General features: G+C 52.9%; 2 protein-coding genes and 1 long non-coding RNA gene across 6 annotated transcripts in view; 2 read left to right on the top strand and 1 right to left on the bottom strand.

The window, feature by feature from the left end:
- The window catches only part of SEZ6 (seizure related 6 homolog), a 53,910-nt gene extending 46,234 nt beyond the window's left edge, over window positions 1-7,676 (top strand). The window contains exons 6-17 of one of the 3 annotated variants that reach the window (XM_032281014.1): window positions 1,026-1,194; window positions 1,328-1,494; window positions 2,420-2,614; window positions 2,819-2,957; window positions 3,070-3,266; window positions 4,484-4,678; window positions 5,076-5,267; window positions 5,373-5,570; window positions 5,858-5,896; window positions 6,136-6,253; window positions 6,338-6,440; window positions 6,604-7,676. In XM_032281014.1, the coding sequence (XP_032136905.1) occupies window positions 1,026-1,194; window positions 1,328-1,494; window positions 2,420-2,614; window positions 2,819-2,957; window positions 3,070-3,266; window positions 4,484-4,678; window positions 5,076-5,267; window positions 5,373-5,570; window positions 5,858-5,896; window positions 6,136-6,253; window positions 6,338-6,440; window positions 6,604-6,636 (1,745 nt within the window). In that variant the 3' untranslated portion in view covers window positions 6,637-7,676. The remainder of the gene's footprint in view (window positions 1-1,025; window positions 1,195-1,327; window positions 1,495-2,419; window positions 2,615-2,818; window positions 2,958-3,069; window positions 3,267-4,483; window positions 4,679-5,075; window positions 5,268-5,372; window positions 5,571-5,857; window positions 5,897-6,135; window positions 6,254-6,337; window positions 6,441-6,603) is intronic. The other 2 variants (XM_032281015.1, XM_032281016.1) reach the window with 2 other exon arrangements.
- A 412-nt stretch (window positions 7,677-8,088) lies between these two features.
- On the bottom strand, window positions 8,089-12,122 carry LOC116553479. The gene is made up of 2 exons (XR_004269763.1): window positions 11,596-12,122; window positions 8,089-9,196 (listed from the first exon to the last, which is right to left on the bottom strand). It is a non-coding gene; the product is annotated as an uncharacterized LOC116553479 (long non-coding RNA).
- The window catches only part of PHF12 (PHD finger protein 12), a 47,244-nt gene continuing 41,446 nt past the window's right edge, over window positions 10,847-16,644 (top strand). For both annotated transcript variants that reach the window (XR_004269762.1, XM_032281017.1), the window contains exons 1-2: window positions 10,847-11,472; window positions 12,121-12,302. Coding sequence is in view for 1 of the 2 variants with exons in the window: in XM_032281017.1 (XP_032136908.1) it covers window positions 11,407-11,472; window positions 12,121-12,302 (248 nt within the window). In the remaining variant the exon portion in view is untranslated. The remainder of the gene's footprint in view (window positions 11,473-12,120; window positions 12,303-16,644) is intronic.

The following is a 16,644-nucleotide window of genomic DNA, read 5'->3' on the forward strand; positions in this document are numbered from 1 at the left end:
AAAAAAAAAAAAAAAAAAAAAAAAAAAAAAAATATGCTGCTGCCTTGAGCATTTGGAGACAAAGGTTCCTGTGTTTTGGTCATGACAGCCTGGTCACTGAGAGTCGGGTGGGTCAGAGCTGTGTCCAGGAGAGGAAAGCACTGCCTGGAACCAGCCATACTCCTCTTGCCTGAGGCTCGCTCTCTGGCCCGTCAACTGCCAGGAGCTTGTGGCCACGTAACCCAACAATCCTCCTCACAGACAGCCATAGGCAAACTGTTCAGTCTCTCCTTAGAAGGAAAGAACAGTCCCAAGCCAGAGGGTTCAGCACTAGAAAGGTCAGTTAACCCAGGAATGGCAGTGGTAGTGAGGCCTAGAGAGCTATTTCAGAAAGTGTTTGAGGCCATCAATGGCTAGCAGTGCTGCTACAGGTGCAAGGTTTCGGGGTGGATGGCATGCACATCTGGTGTTTGTCGCCCTGGATCTAGTGTTAGCCCCCTTTCACATTCATTCACTCATTTTACTCAACCAACGCTGAACACCAACTCTGTGCCAGGCCTGAAAAGACCTGGCTCCTACTCCAGGGGGTCCTAGTTAAGGGACATACCCAAATAACTGATTTTAGGAAAGTGGCATGAGGTAGAAGTAGCAGATGTACCCAAAAAGGTTGAAGCCCAGAGTAAGGGCTTTAAGAAAGTCCACCTGGGGAGAGTTGGGCAAGGCCTTCTAGAGAAGTCAGCAGAGAGGGAAAGTGACTTACCTGGGCACACAGCCAGGCAGTGACACATCTACCCACAGTCAAGAGAATTGCCCTGGACAGTCCCAGGGGTGTGAAGGGTTAGGAGGCAGGATTCTGGAGCTCAGGCTGCCTGGAGATGCAAGGTCACCGGGCTAAAAGGTTGACCTTCAGGACCATGATGCCAAAGATGGCAGGGAGGTCCCTGCTGCTCCAAGCAGAGGAGACAGAGCTGGGATGGGGAAGAAGGCATGTTGGGCTGCCTGGGTTCAGGCAGGGGCCTAGCCTACACCCTGTCCTGGTCTTTCAGCCGCCTGCGGGGGAGTGATCCGTAATGCCACCACTGGCCGCATCATCTCCCCAGGCTTCCCGGGCAACTACAGCAACAACCTCACCTGTCACTGGCTGCTTGAGGCTCCTGAGGGCCAGCGGCTACACCTGCACTTTGAGAAAGTTTCCCTGGCAGAGGATGATGACAGGTGAGGGGCTGTCCTAGTGGAATGGGAGTGCCTGGCCTGCTGATAACCTGCTGGAGGGATGCTACCTGAGTCCGGGGCCACACCCCATCTGGGTGAGCCACCAGCCTACATAGCTGTCACTCTCCTGGTTCAGGCTCATCATTCGCAATGGGGACAACGTGGAGGCCCCACCGGTGTATGATTCCTATGAGGTGGAATACCTGCCCATTGAGGGCCTGCTCAGCTCTGGCAGACACTTCTTTGTTGAGCTCAGTACTGACAGCAGCGGGGCAGCGGCAGGCATGGCCCTGCGCTATGAGGGTGAGTCTGCTGGGGCCTCACTGGGAGTGGGGGGTCGGGGGGATGGGCTCAGGGCTAGGGTCTTTCTCCCACACCCTACCCCTCCGTGACTCTATGCTGTCACTCCTTCCAAGTCAGCCCCTGCTCACTTAGTACTTAGGCCCCCTTTCCCTGCCCCTCTCTTTGGGACCAGGATCCCTACCCCAGCTTTGCAGGCAACCTCTGCCTGGACCCAGGCCCTCTGATCCAAGGGAATAATTCTTCAGATTTTGAAAAGCAAAAAAGGCTTCAACCCTTAGGGAAGAAAAATTGCTGTAAGAGACATTCTAGATGCCGGGCGCGGTGGCTCAAGCCTGTAATCCCAGCACTTTGGGAGGCCGAGGCAGGTGGATCACGAGGTCAAGAGATCGAGACCATCCTGGTCAACATGGTGAAACCCCGTCTCTACTAAAAATACAAAAACATTAGCTGGGCATGGTGGCGCGTGCCTGTAATCCCAGCTACTGAGGAGGTTGAGGCAGGAGAATTGCCTGAACCCAGGAGGCGGAGGTTGCGGTGAGCTGAGATCGCGCCATTGCACTCCAGCCTGGGTAACAAGAGTGAAACTCCGTCTCAAAAAAAAAAAAAAAGAGAGACATTCTAGAACCATTTATACATGCATGTATTGATTAATTCATTCAAAAAACATGTATGAGTACCTTCTGTGTACTAAGCACAAAACCAGGCACCAAAAACAGCCTGGTGATCAAGACGGCCTCCTGAGCATAATAGGGATGAATACTCTTGGCTGTCCCTCCTCCATCACCTCCCTGCTCTAAGCCCAGGACATATATTTGTCATTTGTACCAAGGAAAAGAAAGGCTCTGGGGAGGGAAGTAGGAGGATGCTTGCCCACTGTGTTTAATACCAGTCGAGGCTGAGCTGGGCTGGGCCCTGTGGTTTACAGCCTTCCAGCAGGGCCATTGCTATGAGCCCTTTGTCAAATATGGCAACTTCAGCAGCAGTGCACCCTCCTACCCTGTGGGTACCACTGTGGAGTTCAGCTGTGACCCTGGCTACACCCTGGAGCAGGGCTCCATCATCATCGAGTGTGTTGACCCTCAAGACCCCCAATGGAATGAGACAGAGCCAGCGTGCCGAGGTCAGTAGGCACCAGCAGACGGGCCTGCAGGGTGGGTACCAGGGGACTAGCCACAGAACCTGGGGCAACAGGGGCCCTGTGATATATGTGGTTCAGGTTTCCTCCAAGGAGGAGGTGGGGGCTCCCAGCAATTGGTGGGCATTCCTGTGGGCAGATGGTAAGCTGGAAAAGCAACACACCTTTTGGGCCTCCCCTGCCTTCCAGCCGTGTGCAGCGGAGAAATCACAGACTCAGCTGGCGTGGTGCTCTCTCCCAACTGGCCAGAGCCCTACGGTCGTGGGCAGGACTGCATCTGGGGTGTGCATGTGGAAGAGGACAAGCGCATCATGCTGGACATCCGAGTGTGAGTGCCTACCGGGTCAGGCTGAGCCAACTCCTGAGTTCTGGGGATATCCTTTGTCCAGCCCATCCTGGGGCCCCCAGGCCTGCTGTGTCCTGACGCTCCTCCTCCACAGGCTGCGCATAGGCCCTGGAGACGTACTTACCTTCTATGATGGGGATGACCTGACAGCCCGGGTCCTGGGCCAGTACTCAGGGCCCCGTAGCCACTTCAAGCTCTTTACCTCCATGGCTGATGTCACCATTCAATTCCAGTCGGACCCCGGGACCTCAGTGCTGGGCTACCAGCAGGGCTTCGTCATCCATTTCTTTGGTGAGCTTGTCCCTACCCCACTAAGAGTGCAGGCCCTAAGCCATGGCAAGTCAAAGAGGCCAGGGCAGTGAGGTGCCTGAATGCTCTCTCAGTCAAGGGGAAGCTGAAAAAACACCAGGGATCACCTGGAGGAAGCTAGTCCCATTCTCCATCTGCTTTGAGGGGGAGCCAGAATTCTGTTGTCGCAAGACGGGTTTGGGTAGGCAGCAGAACCAATTTTCCTTCTTAGAGCAGATGGAGAATGGGACTATTTGAGACGGAGTTTCACTCTTGTTACCCAGGCTAGAGTGCAATGGCGCGATCTCGGCTCACCGCAACCTCCGCCTCCTGGGTTCAGGCAATTCTCCTGCCTCAGCCTCCTCAGTAGCTGGGATTACAGGCACGCACCACCATGCCCAGCTACTTTTTTGTATTTTTAGTAGAGACGGGGTTTCACCATGTTGACCAGGATGGTCTCGATCTCTTGACCTCGTGATCCACCCGCCTTGGCCTCCCAAAGTGCTGGGATTACAGGCTTGAGCCACCGCGCCCGGCCAACTTTCTTTTTTTTCCTTTTTTTTTTTTTCTGAGACACAGTTTCCCTCTGTCACCCAGGTTGGAGTGCCATGGTTCGATCTCTGCTCACTGCAACCTCCGCCTCCCGGGCTCAAGCGATTCTCATGCCTCAGCCTCCTGAGTAGCTGGGATTACAGGCACCCTCCACCACACCCAGCTAATTTTTGTATTTTTAGTGGAGACGGGTTTTCGCCATATTGGCCAGGCTGGTCTCAAACTCCTGGCTTCAAGTGATCTGCCCACCCTCAGCCTCCCAAAGTGCTGGGATTACAGGTGTGAGCCACTGCACCCAGCCAGAACAACTTTTAAACAAAAATGGAGAACAAAGGAAAGGTGCTGGCTTCTATCTTACCGACAGTCTTTCATAGAAGTGACAATTTCCCTCACCGTAACTGGTTCCATCTCTCAGGCCTGAGGAACTGGCCAAGGTGTTTTTGGAAGTAAGGCCAAAGCCTAAATGATAACCCTGAAATCTAGGAGACAGAGCAATGTCAGAGGCAGGCAAGGAGGGGCACCTGGGCAGGGAGGAATGGATCCCTGAGCCTGCCCAGGACAGTCTAGGTCCAGGAACAACCAGCAGGAGCCAGAGCGCCCTCAGGGTGAGGCGGACAGTCACTTTGGTGCTGGCTGAAGGCCTGCATCCTGTGCCTCTGTGCCCCCAGAGGTGCCCCGCAATGACACATGTCCGGAGCTGCCTGAGATCCCCAATGGCTGGAAGAGCCCATCGCAGCCTGAGCTAGTGCACGGCACTGTGGTCACTTACCAGTGCTACCCTGGCTACCAGGTGGTGGGATCCAGTGTCCTCATGTGCCAGTGGGACCTAACCTGGAGTGAGGACCTGCCTTCGTGCCAGAGGGGTGAGTATACCTGTTACCCATGCTCCCCTTCCCAACACAAGTTCCAAGCCTCTCTCCTGGATTCTGAGCCAGACTAGCTGTTATTAGCTAGTATCCTCAAAGTTCCTTCACCTCTCATAGCCTCGGTTTCCTCATCTGTGAAACAGAGATGATACCTTTTCATGGGGTTATCAGCCAAGTATTTCATTCCTGGTAGATGGCCAATCAGTGTTTATCGACCCTAACAGGTGGGAAGGGGACAAATCGGGGGACACACCAGCATAATGGTAGGGACAGATACACAGGGGACAGAGCTATACAACATGAAGAAGTTAGCTGGCCTAGAACAAAGCCAGGGTGAACTGGCCTCTGCTTAGTTCTCCTTGGGCTACTTCCCCCCATCATCCCCTATCCATAGTGACTTCCTGCCATGACCCCGGAGACGTGGAGCACAGCCGACGCCTCATATCCAGCCCCAAGTTTCCTGTGGGGGCCACCGTGCAATATATCTGTGACCAGGGTTTTGTGCTGACGGGCAGCTCCATCCTCACCTGCCATGATCGCCAGGCCGGCAGCCCCAAGTGGAGTGACCGGGCCCCCAAATGTCTCTGTAAGTGTCAGATAAGTAGGGGGGAAAACCTCTAGTTGGACATAAAAGATGCTGCCCTGGAGGCCAAGGGCATGACACCCTCACTGGGCTCTGCCTGCTTTGTAGTGGAACAACTCAAGCCATGCCATGGTCTCAGTGCCCCTGAGAATGGTGCCCAAAGTCCTGAGAAGCGGCTACACCCAGCAGGGGCCACCATCCACTTCTCGTGTGCCCCTGGCTACGTGCTGAAGGGCCAGGCCAGCATCAAGTGTGTGCCCGGGCACCCCTCGCATTGGAGTGACCCCCCACCCATCTGTAGGGCTGGTGAGTGCCCTGTCATCCCTTAAAACCCTGCCTGGACCATAAAGCTGCTCTGGCAAAGATGTGCATTGTTGAGAACCAGAACCACCTGCCCATGCCACCTTCATGTTACCCTTGGTCTCTCTAGTCTTTGCCAGATCCTTCTGATCTGGCATCACCAAGACCCATGCTGGAGTGGGCTTTCCTTGGACAAATGCTTCCCATGATCAGCCCACTACCTCCGCTCCCTGCCTTAGTGGTTTGGCCCCTTGGACTCACCCACTGCCCTTGGCCCTCCCCTCTTGTTCCAGCCTCTCTGGATGAGTTCTACAACACCCGCAGCCTGGATGGTGAGTCTCCACCCTTGAGGGCCAGAGAAGTGGTCTCCCTGGTCCTGGTTCTCATGGCTCCCAGGCCATGGGCTTCCCAAGGAGGGAAGGCAGAGAGAGGTTTGGGCCTAGCAGAGTAAAAAGCTCCTTCCCCGCCCCCAGCCAGCTAGAGGGAGCTGGTAGCCCTTGGGCAGAGGTGAGAGGATATGGGCTCCAGGTGACAGAGACCTCTGCTCCAGTCCCACCCTCTGTGTCTTCAGTTGCCAAGGCGCCTGCTGCCTCCAGCACCCTGGATGCTGCCCACATTGCAGCTGCCATCTTCTTGCCACTGGTGGCGATGGTGTTGTTGGTAGGAGGTGTATACCTCTACTTCTCCAGGTAAGTCTGGCTTCTCTTTCTGCTCTGCATGCCTGACTCACTCCTACCCAGTAGTCTTGACTCACAGGCTTCTCTGCCCCACAGGCTCCAGGGAAAAAGCTCCCTGCAGCTGCCCCGCACACGCTCCCGCCCCTACAGCCGCATTACTGTAGAGTCAGCGTTTGACAATCCAACTTACGAGACTGGAGTAAGTAACCATGCCAGCCTTGCCACCCTATCCAAGACCCAGTTCTCTGCCGCTTTGGGCAGGTAACCCTGAGGGTCCTGCCAAGCTCTCTCACTTTTTCCCTTTTCCTAGGGAAGGTGAATTATGGCCTGCAAATCTAATGCAAGTTTCCAACTCCCAGCAGTCTCTTTCCTTTGCAGGAGATGAGAGAATATGAAGTCTCCATCTAGGTGGGGGCAGCCTAGGGAAGCCAACTCAGGCCTGCACCACAGTCCAACAGCAAGGCTCCTTGCTTCCTGCTGTCCCTCCACCTCCTGTACATACCACCTGGGAGGAGATGCCACCAATCCCTCAAGAAGTTGTGCCCTTCCCCACCTGCAATGCCCACCATGACCTATTTTCTTGGTGTCACTGCCCACTTAGGGCCCTTCATTGGGCCCATGTCGGGGGGCATCTGCCTGTGGGCAGAACACGGCTGGAGCACAAGCATCAACAGCCAGCATCCCGAGCCTCCAAATGCCTGGACCAGCCTGGAACACACGAGCAGAGCAGGAGTACCTCTCTCCATATGACCACCATCCCACCCTGGCATAGCAACCTGCAGCAGGGTCAACTTGACCATGGTAGAAACTGCACCAGGATGATCCTCACTCGGCGATCACCAATGGCCAAAACTCCCCTCAACGGTGACCTCTGGGTAGTCCTGGCATGCCAACATCAGCCTCTTGGGAGGTCTCTAGTTCTCTAAAGCCCCAGGAACGGACAGTTCTGCCTCCTGCCCTGTCCCAGTGGAGGCAGTAATTCTAGGGGATCCTAAGGAGTTCAGGGGGATCCTACGCCAACCTCAGGTTGGGCTTCCCTGGGCACTCATGCTCCACACCAAAGCAGGATACCACCTTCTCCCCTGACTGCCCTATACCCTTAGGAGAGGGAGACTTTCCTCTGATATTTATTTGGCTGTTACAAACATCTTCATTCCACTAGTCCCTCCTCCAATTCCAGCCATTTGTCAGGTTCTCCTCTTGGCGACTGTATTATGCGATAAGGGGAGGGGGAGGGCATATTCTGGAGAGGAGCAGAGGTCCAAGGACCCAGGAATTTGGCATGAAACAGGTGGTAGGAGAGCCCCAGGGAGATGCCCAGGAGCTGGCTGAAGGCCACTTTGTACATGTAATGTATTATATGGGCTCCAGCCAGAGAATAATCTTTTATTTCTGTTGTTTCCTTATTAAAATAGTGTTTTTGAAAAAAATACAAGCAATGGCCAGGTGAATAATGCTTTCTTGGAGGGACAGGCGGTGGGAGATAAATGGGATATGAACTTCAGGATCAGATGGCATACTAGACCCACCAATCAATCATCCTCAGATTTTATTTTATTTGTACTGTTTTTGAGATAGGGTCTCACTCTGTCATCCAGGGTGGAGTGCAGTGGCTCAATCACGGTTCACTGCAGCCTCAACTTTTGAGGCTCAAGTGATCCACCTCAATCTCCTGAATAGCTAAGACTACAGGTGCACGCCAACACATGGCTAATTATATATATATATAAATATATATATATATATATATATATATACACACACATATATATAGTAGAGACAGGGTCTTACTATTTTGCCCAGGCTTGTCTCCAACTCCTGGGCTCAAGTGATTCTCCCACCTTAGCCACCCAAAATGCTCAGATTTTATTTAAAAAGAAATAGTTACATGCAGTTGGACAGGGTCCCCTGTCCCAAAAGGGACAGTGCAACAGATGGCAGGAGAAATCAGAGGCCCCAATGGTTGGTGCCACAGGGATGTGGGAGCCCAGGAACCCCTATGCATATCCACCCAATGCCTTATTTCCTCCTCTTTGCCAGGCCCAGAACCACAGGCTGGCACACTCTCAAAGCCCTTCTCAATGCCACTGATGCCCTTCTCAATGCTAACTAGGCTCAGGAAGCCTGATGCATCTCTCCTTCCCCTTATTCCCAAGCAAGCAAGGCTTTGGAAATTGGAATAGGAAACAGAGACTGATCCCCTGAACATGAAGCCCTAATCTGGCTTGGCCTCACAGAACACTTAGATTGTCAGAAGCAGTGGTAATGCAGCTTAGGGACTTGGCTCCTAAGTTAGGCAAAGGCCCTAACCATGAGCTCTGGAAAAAGGTGGCTGGGAGGATCTGCTTAAGTTTGCCCCTTCCCTATGAGACCCAGACCAACCAAGATGGAAATGCCCCGCATTGGCCCCCAGTATGCACATTCTATACTGAGAGGGGTGCCCTGCATGGCTGCTTTCCAAGAGTAAGAGCAAGAGGGCGGCAACAGGAAATTAGAAGAACTCGGAATCTCCAGTCTTCCAACAGGGACATCTTGACCACTCACGCTACCTACTCTTGGCTCTAGTACCAGCCACCTTGAAGGATGATGAAGCTCGTCCATGCAGAGTGCAGTGCCTAGATTAGCCACAAGAGGTCACTTCCAAAGATGTCTGTATCCCACCTGCTCTCTCTTCAATCCCCCTCAACTGTCAGGGCGGGAGCTCTCCAAGGTGGCACATTGCTGGACCCCACTGGCCTAACTTCATCCTCCAAGTTCCAAGAGGAAGGTGTGTGAAGTTTCCCTGGCACCTGTCAACAGAGCCAAGTCTTATTTCTCTCATTAGCCCATAGTTCCTATTATCAGCTGCAACTGATGGTGTCGATCAAAGCAAAGCCTTGTTCAGTGGATGGATGCCAATGGCTTACTTTTCTGCTCCATAATACCTTCAGGCTGACACAGCAGGACAGCTGGGCCCTGAGCAGTAGGAAAAAAGCCAAAGAGAGGGAGCACATGAGGTTCTAACTTCTGAGAGCCTGTGGCATAAAGTATAGCCACAGAAGACAGAAAATCTTGCCTCTTTCATACAAATGATCTAGTTCAGCTCTCCCCTCTCTGAGGGTACACTGACATCCCCACTCTAACTCATCCTCCTTACTGTCCCCAAAGAAAGCGTACCAATTCCTTAGAAACATTCGACATGGTGTAACGGAGTGTCTGGCCTGAGAATTAAGAAATCTAATTCCTAGGTCTCCCACAAATGCACTGTGTGACCTAGGCAAATCACTGCTCCTCTCTGTGCATCTGGAAAAGACGGGATTAAATCAGATGATCTCTAAACCCTTTTTAGTTTTACGACTCTGGGAATGCTGTGTCCCTTAACACCAAAAGTGGGCAGAGCACAGCTACGAGAGAACAATTCCAACTAACCCCCTAGGGTCAAGCACAACGATGCAGTTCCCTTCTCCACTTCTTCATCCACCATCAGGCAGCAGTAATCGGCCATCTCTGAAGGCGGTACCAAGGGGAGGAGCGGGCGCCCTGAAAAGGAGCATGAATCCCCGCCCAGAATGCGAGGCGGACCCTCAGACTACAAATCCCGGCATGCAGCACAGACGCTCTCAAAAGCATCCCTTCCTGGCAGGCAAATGACTCCTCCCTGGGTCCATCCTACCATAGAGTGCATCGCATGCACACGGAACTACAACTCCCACAATCCACCAGACCTATCGCGATTCTTGCTACCAGCGTGCAATGCTCCCCCGGTCGCCCTTTAGACCCTTTGGCATTGCAAACTGGGAGTTGGAGTCCGGGATACGCAGGTAGCTGGGCGTTGTCAGGATTATAAACTCCGCTTTAGGCTTCCTCTAGAAGAGATATCAGGGACAGTGGTGAAGAGAGGATGGTAACGGACAGGCGCAAGTCCCCACAAGGCCACCACCACGGAAAGTAGGGATGCTCAGGATACAATTAATTGATAAAATTAGCTATCAGGAGCGGGAGAAAAGTAGGAACCACAGTCATCCAACATGCCATCAAAGGCGTCATTTTCTGTCGCAAATGGCTTTTCTCTTTACCAATATGGCGGCCTGGTCCAGCCACACCTGATGCTAGAACCAACAGTCCAGTACAACATCCCTAGGAACACTGCTGTCACCGATAGGTGACCAGCTCCATCCTACACCACACCTTGCTCCTTTCTGTTCATGCTTGAGGACTCCAAGGGCATGATAGCCCATAACCCACTACCAAAATGGCGAAAGGAGCAGCTTTCTTGTGAGGGCCTGCCGGAAACAATACGCGTGCGCAGGAGGCGTCTGTGTTATGGAGTGGGAGGGGAGCACCCCCAACACGCCTGCGCAGGAACAAAGTCCTCTTAGTTTGCACACAAACACCAATGGATGAAGAGTCCCTAGCTCCCTGCGGCTGCGCCTTGACCCCGACGAGCTTTCCCAAGCGCCTGCGCGAGACCTCAGGTCCCGCCCTTTTGTCTCAGTGCGCTGGCGCAAGGCAGAAGGTGGGGCTTCGGTGCTCCAGACGAATGCCAGCGCGGCTGCGCGCTGGGGGGTACTCCCTTACTGCGGCTGCGCGGGAGCCCGGCCGCCGGCTGTCACTGCGGTTGCGCGCGGCTAGCAGCGATCCCGGGGCGCCTGCGCGGGTGGCTTTGCGGGCGCTCGCGGTAAGTTTGCGCCAAGTGCGCGGCAGCCGGGACGCAGACGGCGGCAGCGGCGAGAGGCGGAGCCCGGGGACCACCCCCCATCACCCTCCCCCCAGTCACCTCACGTACCACAACCTCACCTAACCTCTCACCCCCCCTCCTATCCCCCCAGCCCCGGGATGGCAGCGCCCGCCAGCCTTCCCGGCCGGACCGGCGGTCGCCAGTGCCGGCTTTAGCCTGTGGGACTAGGCCCCGCCAAGGCCTGACCCCGGAGCCGGGACCCACTGTGCAGCCAGCAGCCGGGCCGGGACTGAGGGGCCGCTCCCCCCTCGCGGCCCGTAGGGAGGACGCTGTCGTCCCGGGGACTAGGGGCCGGGGGGTGGGGGGGAGCCAGGGCGAGGAAGTCGGGACCCGTGTTGAGAAAAAAGAAGCAGGGCCGGGGTCAGGAGCGCCCCCTACCCCCACATCCCCCCTCCCCCCGGGGTTGGGGGGGCCGGAGCAGAGAGCACCCAGCCCGGGAGGTGGATGAATGTGGGAGAAAATGGAGACCAAGACGATCGTGTACGACTTGGACACATCAGGGGGGCTGATGGAGGTAAGAGTGGCCCTCCTCATCCCCTTCCCCGAGCGTCGGGAGGGAACCTCCGCCCTCCGCCCCACAAAGCCGGTCCTAAACTCGAAGCGCCTAGAGGGTCGAGGGAGGGGGATTCTTCCTCACCCAGCTTCTCCCTCCTCTCTTTGCAATTTGGGGGGTTGATCTCGGTCTCCGAGGACGTTTGCAGCAGTTTCACCTACCCGCCGCCCTCGATTCGCTTTCCCGAGGCGCCAGCCCACTCCATCTCGTTGCACCGGCGGGCCTCCCCACCCCCTTCTTGTTGGCCCCTTTGTGCTTCCCCCAGCACGTCCGGGTACCGGGCTTCGGGCCTCTCCCGAGCCGGGCTTTGGAGTCCCCCACTGTCCATACAAGGAAGTGGCAAGAAGGGAACCGCGCACCCTCTTCCCATCCCCCTACCCTTGATCCTCCCCATTTGGAAGAAGCTGTTCTCGTTGTTGTGCTGCAGGAACGCGGTTAGGGTGGGCTCCCCCTGGTTCCGGGGGCCGAGAGGTTCTGGGAACAGCCTGGATGGGAGGAAGAAGGACAAAAGGGGGGAGAGGGGTGGGTGACGGAGAAGCTGCGCCGGGGGGGCGACGGACCGCCCGGGAGCTCCGAGTGTGCACACACGCGGTTTGTATGTGTGTGCAGCAAATCCAAGCTCTACTGGCTCCCCCCAAGACGGACGAGGCAGAAAAGCGGAGTCGGAAGCCTGAGAAGGAGCCCCGGAGAAGCGGCAGGGCCACCAACCACGACAGCTGCGATAGCTGCAAGGAAGGTGGAGATCTCCTGTGCTGCGACCACTGCCCGGCTGCCTTCCACCTCCAGTGCTGGTAAGGTCCTGGGGACCTCTTTGAAGCTTCTTGGTGGATCCTTCTCTGCGCATTCCTTCACCCGGCCTGCCCCTGCCTGCCGAAATAACGGGCGCTTGCAGCCGCTAGCTGACTTTCTGCAGCCGCCGAGGCGAGCACCTCCCCGCCCCCAGGTGTCCCCCGGGTTCTGGCAGTTTAGGGGGAAGGAGCAGCGGTGGGTCCGGACTTCGAGGTGGGGGTTGGGAGGAGTGAAGAGAACCCCATATGTGATTGGAAGTCGCTGGGGAGCCGGGACAGAGCCGGCCGGGACGGCAGGCAGTGGTGGGGGAGGAAGGGGAGGAGCTCAGGGCCCAGTGCCGCTTGCCTGCCCGCGCGCCCGCTGCCCTCGGGGCTCCTGCCCGGTCTGGTTCTCTTTGGGGTGGGTGCGTGGAGCCCTCGGCCACCCGAGTTGCCCTGGTCCAGACCCCGGCAACCGGGCACTTGTGGCTGTGGAAGAAATCATGGAGGGTGTCTCTCGAGTCCGCCTCTTCTTTGCTTCTCTGTTTACAATATGGCGACCTGCCTTTAAATTATATTTTTATTCTCAGCGCCATTTTGGCTGCATATATGATTTGCAAACGTCTCCCGGGAAACGGTGGGGGCAGCCCCGCAGTCCTTTCTGCAGAAGCTCCTCGGGGGCTCAGGCTGGGATCTCGCCGCTTTGGTCCCCTTTCTCTGTCTCCGCTTGCCCCCTGTTGCCTCTCAGAGCTGCCTTCCTCCCTCCTCCCTCTTCCCTCCTCCCTCCCGGCGCCGCTGCCTCTTAGGAAATCGGACCGGGTTAGACAATTAAAATTGCCCTTGGGCGCCGATTTCACTTCTCCGCTCCGGATCGGCGAGCCTTTCGCTGCAAAATTCTTTGCTGCCGGGGAAGGATCGTGTGCGGTGGCACGGGAAAGGTATTTTTAAGGAGCTGAGAGCTGGAAAGCCGTACGGTCTTTCCCCCCTTACTGAACGTTAGGGGAGGGGAGAAACCGAACTGAGAGGGAGGGACTTGGGTTGATCGCCCGCTGCTTGATCCTCCTCAGCGGCTCAGCCCAGAACAATCCGGCAAAGAATAGTTTAAACTCCATCTTCTGCCGGCAGAAATCACCTCTGCCCTCCACAAAAATCCCACATCTGCGGCAGCAAACCCAGATTTTGTCTTGTTCTACTGGGTCTCTTTTTGTGGTTCAGCAACAGTTGACTGAGGCAGGCGAGAGGAGCCAGTCTGGAGAGAGAAGAGGGGGCTATTCTGTTTGTTCCCACCAGTTTTTTGATGTTGCCTTTTTTATCCCTCTGTTTTTGTTTTTGTTTTCTTAAGTGAAATTTCACTGAAGGTCTCTTAACAGTTCCATTCACATTCCATCTCTCGGTTTGTGGAGTCGTGTCTGCTGTATATTTGTACTAATTGCAGGTTTGGGAACACTTATTAGACAGATGACTGATACTGAGCAAATTAAGTCTGTGGTCAGAAGTTATGTAGGAAGCTCCCATTACCATTCCCAAGATACTTTTGCCCAGGAGGGCACCCCATCCCGGCTTGTAAAATTGCAGGGACCAAAATCATTATCCTAGAGGAAGTTTTGCTGCTGGCTTTAAATTTTTTATTATGAAGTGACTAAGGGTCTGTGGTTTTTAGCCTTTACTTCCTGTAAGGTGTAATTTACCTGGAGAAGATATCTCTGGTCAAGTTTTCTTTGCTGGTCTTAGGAGAAATTTGTGCCTGTATTTTGTGTTGCTTACTAGTTACTCCCAGTTGCTTACATTTTTTTAGTGTGCTTGTTTGGCATACATATACTAGGACTGAATTGTAGACTTCTTGATTTAAAACGTGGGCTTACATCCTACCCCTAGTATGAAATTGGTGTTAACCATGATTGTTGACACATATGTTGAGTGAGATTTGCTAAGCTCTCTATTATCTTTAGTCTCATTTATTTGATAAAGCTGAAAATGTTTATTAGAAACGTCAGGCATGGAAAAAGTGTGCTGTCTGGTTTGCCTGAAATTGGGCTTTTAAACTCTAAAACCTAACCTCTGAATTTTTTAATTAGATGAGTCTAAAGTCTTGTCAAGTTGTAACAATTAACAATTTCCACTTTAGCTGGAAAAGGAGAGAGAAGGAGGGACTCTTTAGCTGTTGGTGAGATTCAGTCTTGCCTAGACTGTGCATTTCATTGAATTTTTTATTTTTATTTTTTTGAGACCATGAATGGGAACTGGTAATCAGAGATTTGTGAATAGTAGTAAATGAAGTAGTGCTTGTTTCACATCTCCAGTTCTCCTTTGAAGATGCCAGTACTCAATGTACCGCTGAGTTAACTGAGTTATTATCTAAATCACAAAGCATTGTAGATATTGGTGCAAAGGCAGGAAGTCTTTTAAGTGGAATTCTCTAGACGAATTTCATTTAGTGAGGCTTATCCCACTTTTCTGTGTCTGAAGCCACATTCTTTCCACCAAAAGTGAAGTATTTTTATTTACTTATTTATTTTTTCTGAGACAGGAGTCTTTGCATTGTCTCCCAGGCTTGGAGTGCAGTGAAGCATCTCGGCTCACTGCAATGTCCACCTCTGGGGTTCAAGTGACTCTCCTGCCTCAGCCTCCCAAGTAGCTGGGATTACAGGTGCCTGTCACCACATCCAGATAATTTTTGTATTTTTAGTAGAGATAGGGTTTGACTATGTTGGCCAGGCTGGAGAGAGAAGTATTTCATTAACTTAACCAGAATAGTTAGATCAAGTAGTTAATGTCTCAGAACATTTTTATTGTTGAATGTGTTTTCATTAATTTGTCCTGGCTGGGCACAGTGGCTCATGCCTGTCCCAGCACTTTGGGAGGCCGAAGTGGGTAGATCACAAGGTCAGGAGTAGTTTGAGACCAGCCTGGCTAACAGTGAAACGCCGTCTCTACTAAAAATACAAAAATTAGCTGGGTGTGGTGGCACATGCCTGTAGTCCCAGCTACTCAGGAGGCTGAGGTGGGAGAAGCGCTTGAACCCCGGAGGCGGAAGTTGCAGTGAGGCAAGACCACACCATTGCACTATAGCCTGGGTGACAAAGTGAGACTCTGTCTCAAAAAAAAAAAAAAAAAATTACTGCTTGCTTTTGCCATATGAGAGTGAGGTTAGGGGGTATGGCTCTATTTCCTCTTGCTTCCCTTTTAAGCTGGCTAAGACAGAATAATTTCCCCGTGTACAGAAAGTACAAGAGTGAGGTTGAGGCCGAGTATGGTGGCTCATGCCTGTAATCCCAGCACTTAAAGGGGCCAAGGTGGGAGGATCACCTGAGGACAGGAGTTAAAGACCAGTCTGGGCAACATAGCGAGACTCCATCTCTACAAAATTTAAAGAAAAGGTGAAGTTTAAATTTTGCAAATGCTGTAGGTCTTAATTGCAGTGCTGCCGTGGTTCTCCATCCAGAGCTCTGTGGGATAAGTCCTTTTTTAGTCTCTACTATTCCTTGCCAGTCTGCCTCACACTGAACACAATCCAGTATAATGTTCCAGAAGTGGTTCTAGGCAAACTTTACCTCTTGGGTTTAATGACATAGCCATAAACCACAGGGGATCTTTTTAAGATAAATTTCTAAAGGAAATGATTGGTCAAATAAGTTGTTTTAATTGTTCTGTCTTTTCTCAGGAGCCAGTGCTTTGTATGAGGCACGTCATCTCTTCCCAGTTAGACTGGGAGCCCTATTTCTGAGTTTTCTGTAATGATCCTCTGGGTGAAGGAATGAATTGTCTTGTGCACAGTACCATGACCTCACCAAAGAATTAAACTGGAAAAGCTGATGTCTTTGTTTTTGATTAAGTGATAGTGTAATCATTTTATCCAAGTTTAACTGGTTTATCAATTATAGTAGTGATAGTAGGGGTTACTAAATCTGTCCCTAGAGTATTAGAAAGAGAGATGTTTTTAAGTGTCCCTTGGTGAACCTGACCTTCGTCATAATTATCATGCCAGGAGTTGAGCTTTCTGAAAGTTCTCATCTGACTGATCCCAAAAAACCTATTAAAAATTAGAATAACCAGGTGGGGCGCGGTGGCTCACGCCTGTAATTCCAGCACTTTGGGAGGCCGAGGCGGGCGGATGACGAGGCCAAGAGATTAAGACCATCCTGGCCAACGTGGTGAAACCCCGTCTCTACTAAAAGTACAAAAAATAAAAAATTAGTCAAGTGTGGTGGTGCATGCCTGTAGTCCCAGCTATTCGGGAGGCTGAGGCAGGAGAATTGCTTGAAACTGGAAAACGGAAGTTGCAGTGAGCCAGGATCACACCACTGCACTCCCTCCAGCCTAGTGATAGATCAAGATTCTGTCTCAAAAAAAAAAAAAAAAAAAGAGA

Source organism: Sapajus apella, unplaced genomic scaffold, assembly GCF_009761245.1.
Source record: "Sapajus apella isolate SASKATOON/1434 unplaced genomic scaffold, GSC_monkey_1.0 scaffold12, whole genome shotgun sequence".
In the NCBI taxonomy this organism is placed as follows: Eukaryota; Metazoa; Chordata; class Mammalia; order Primates; family Cebidae; genus Sapajus; species Sapajus apella.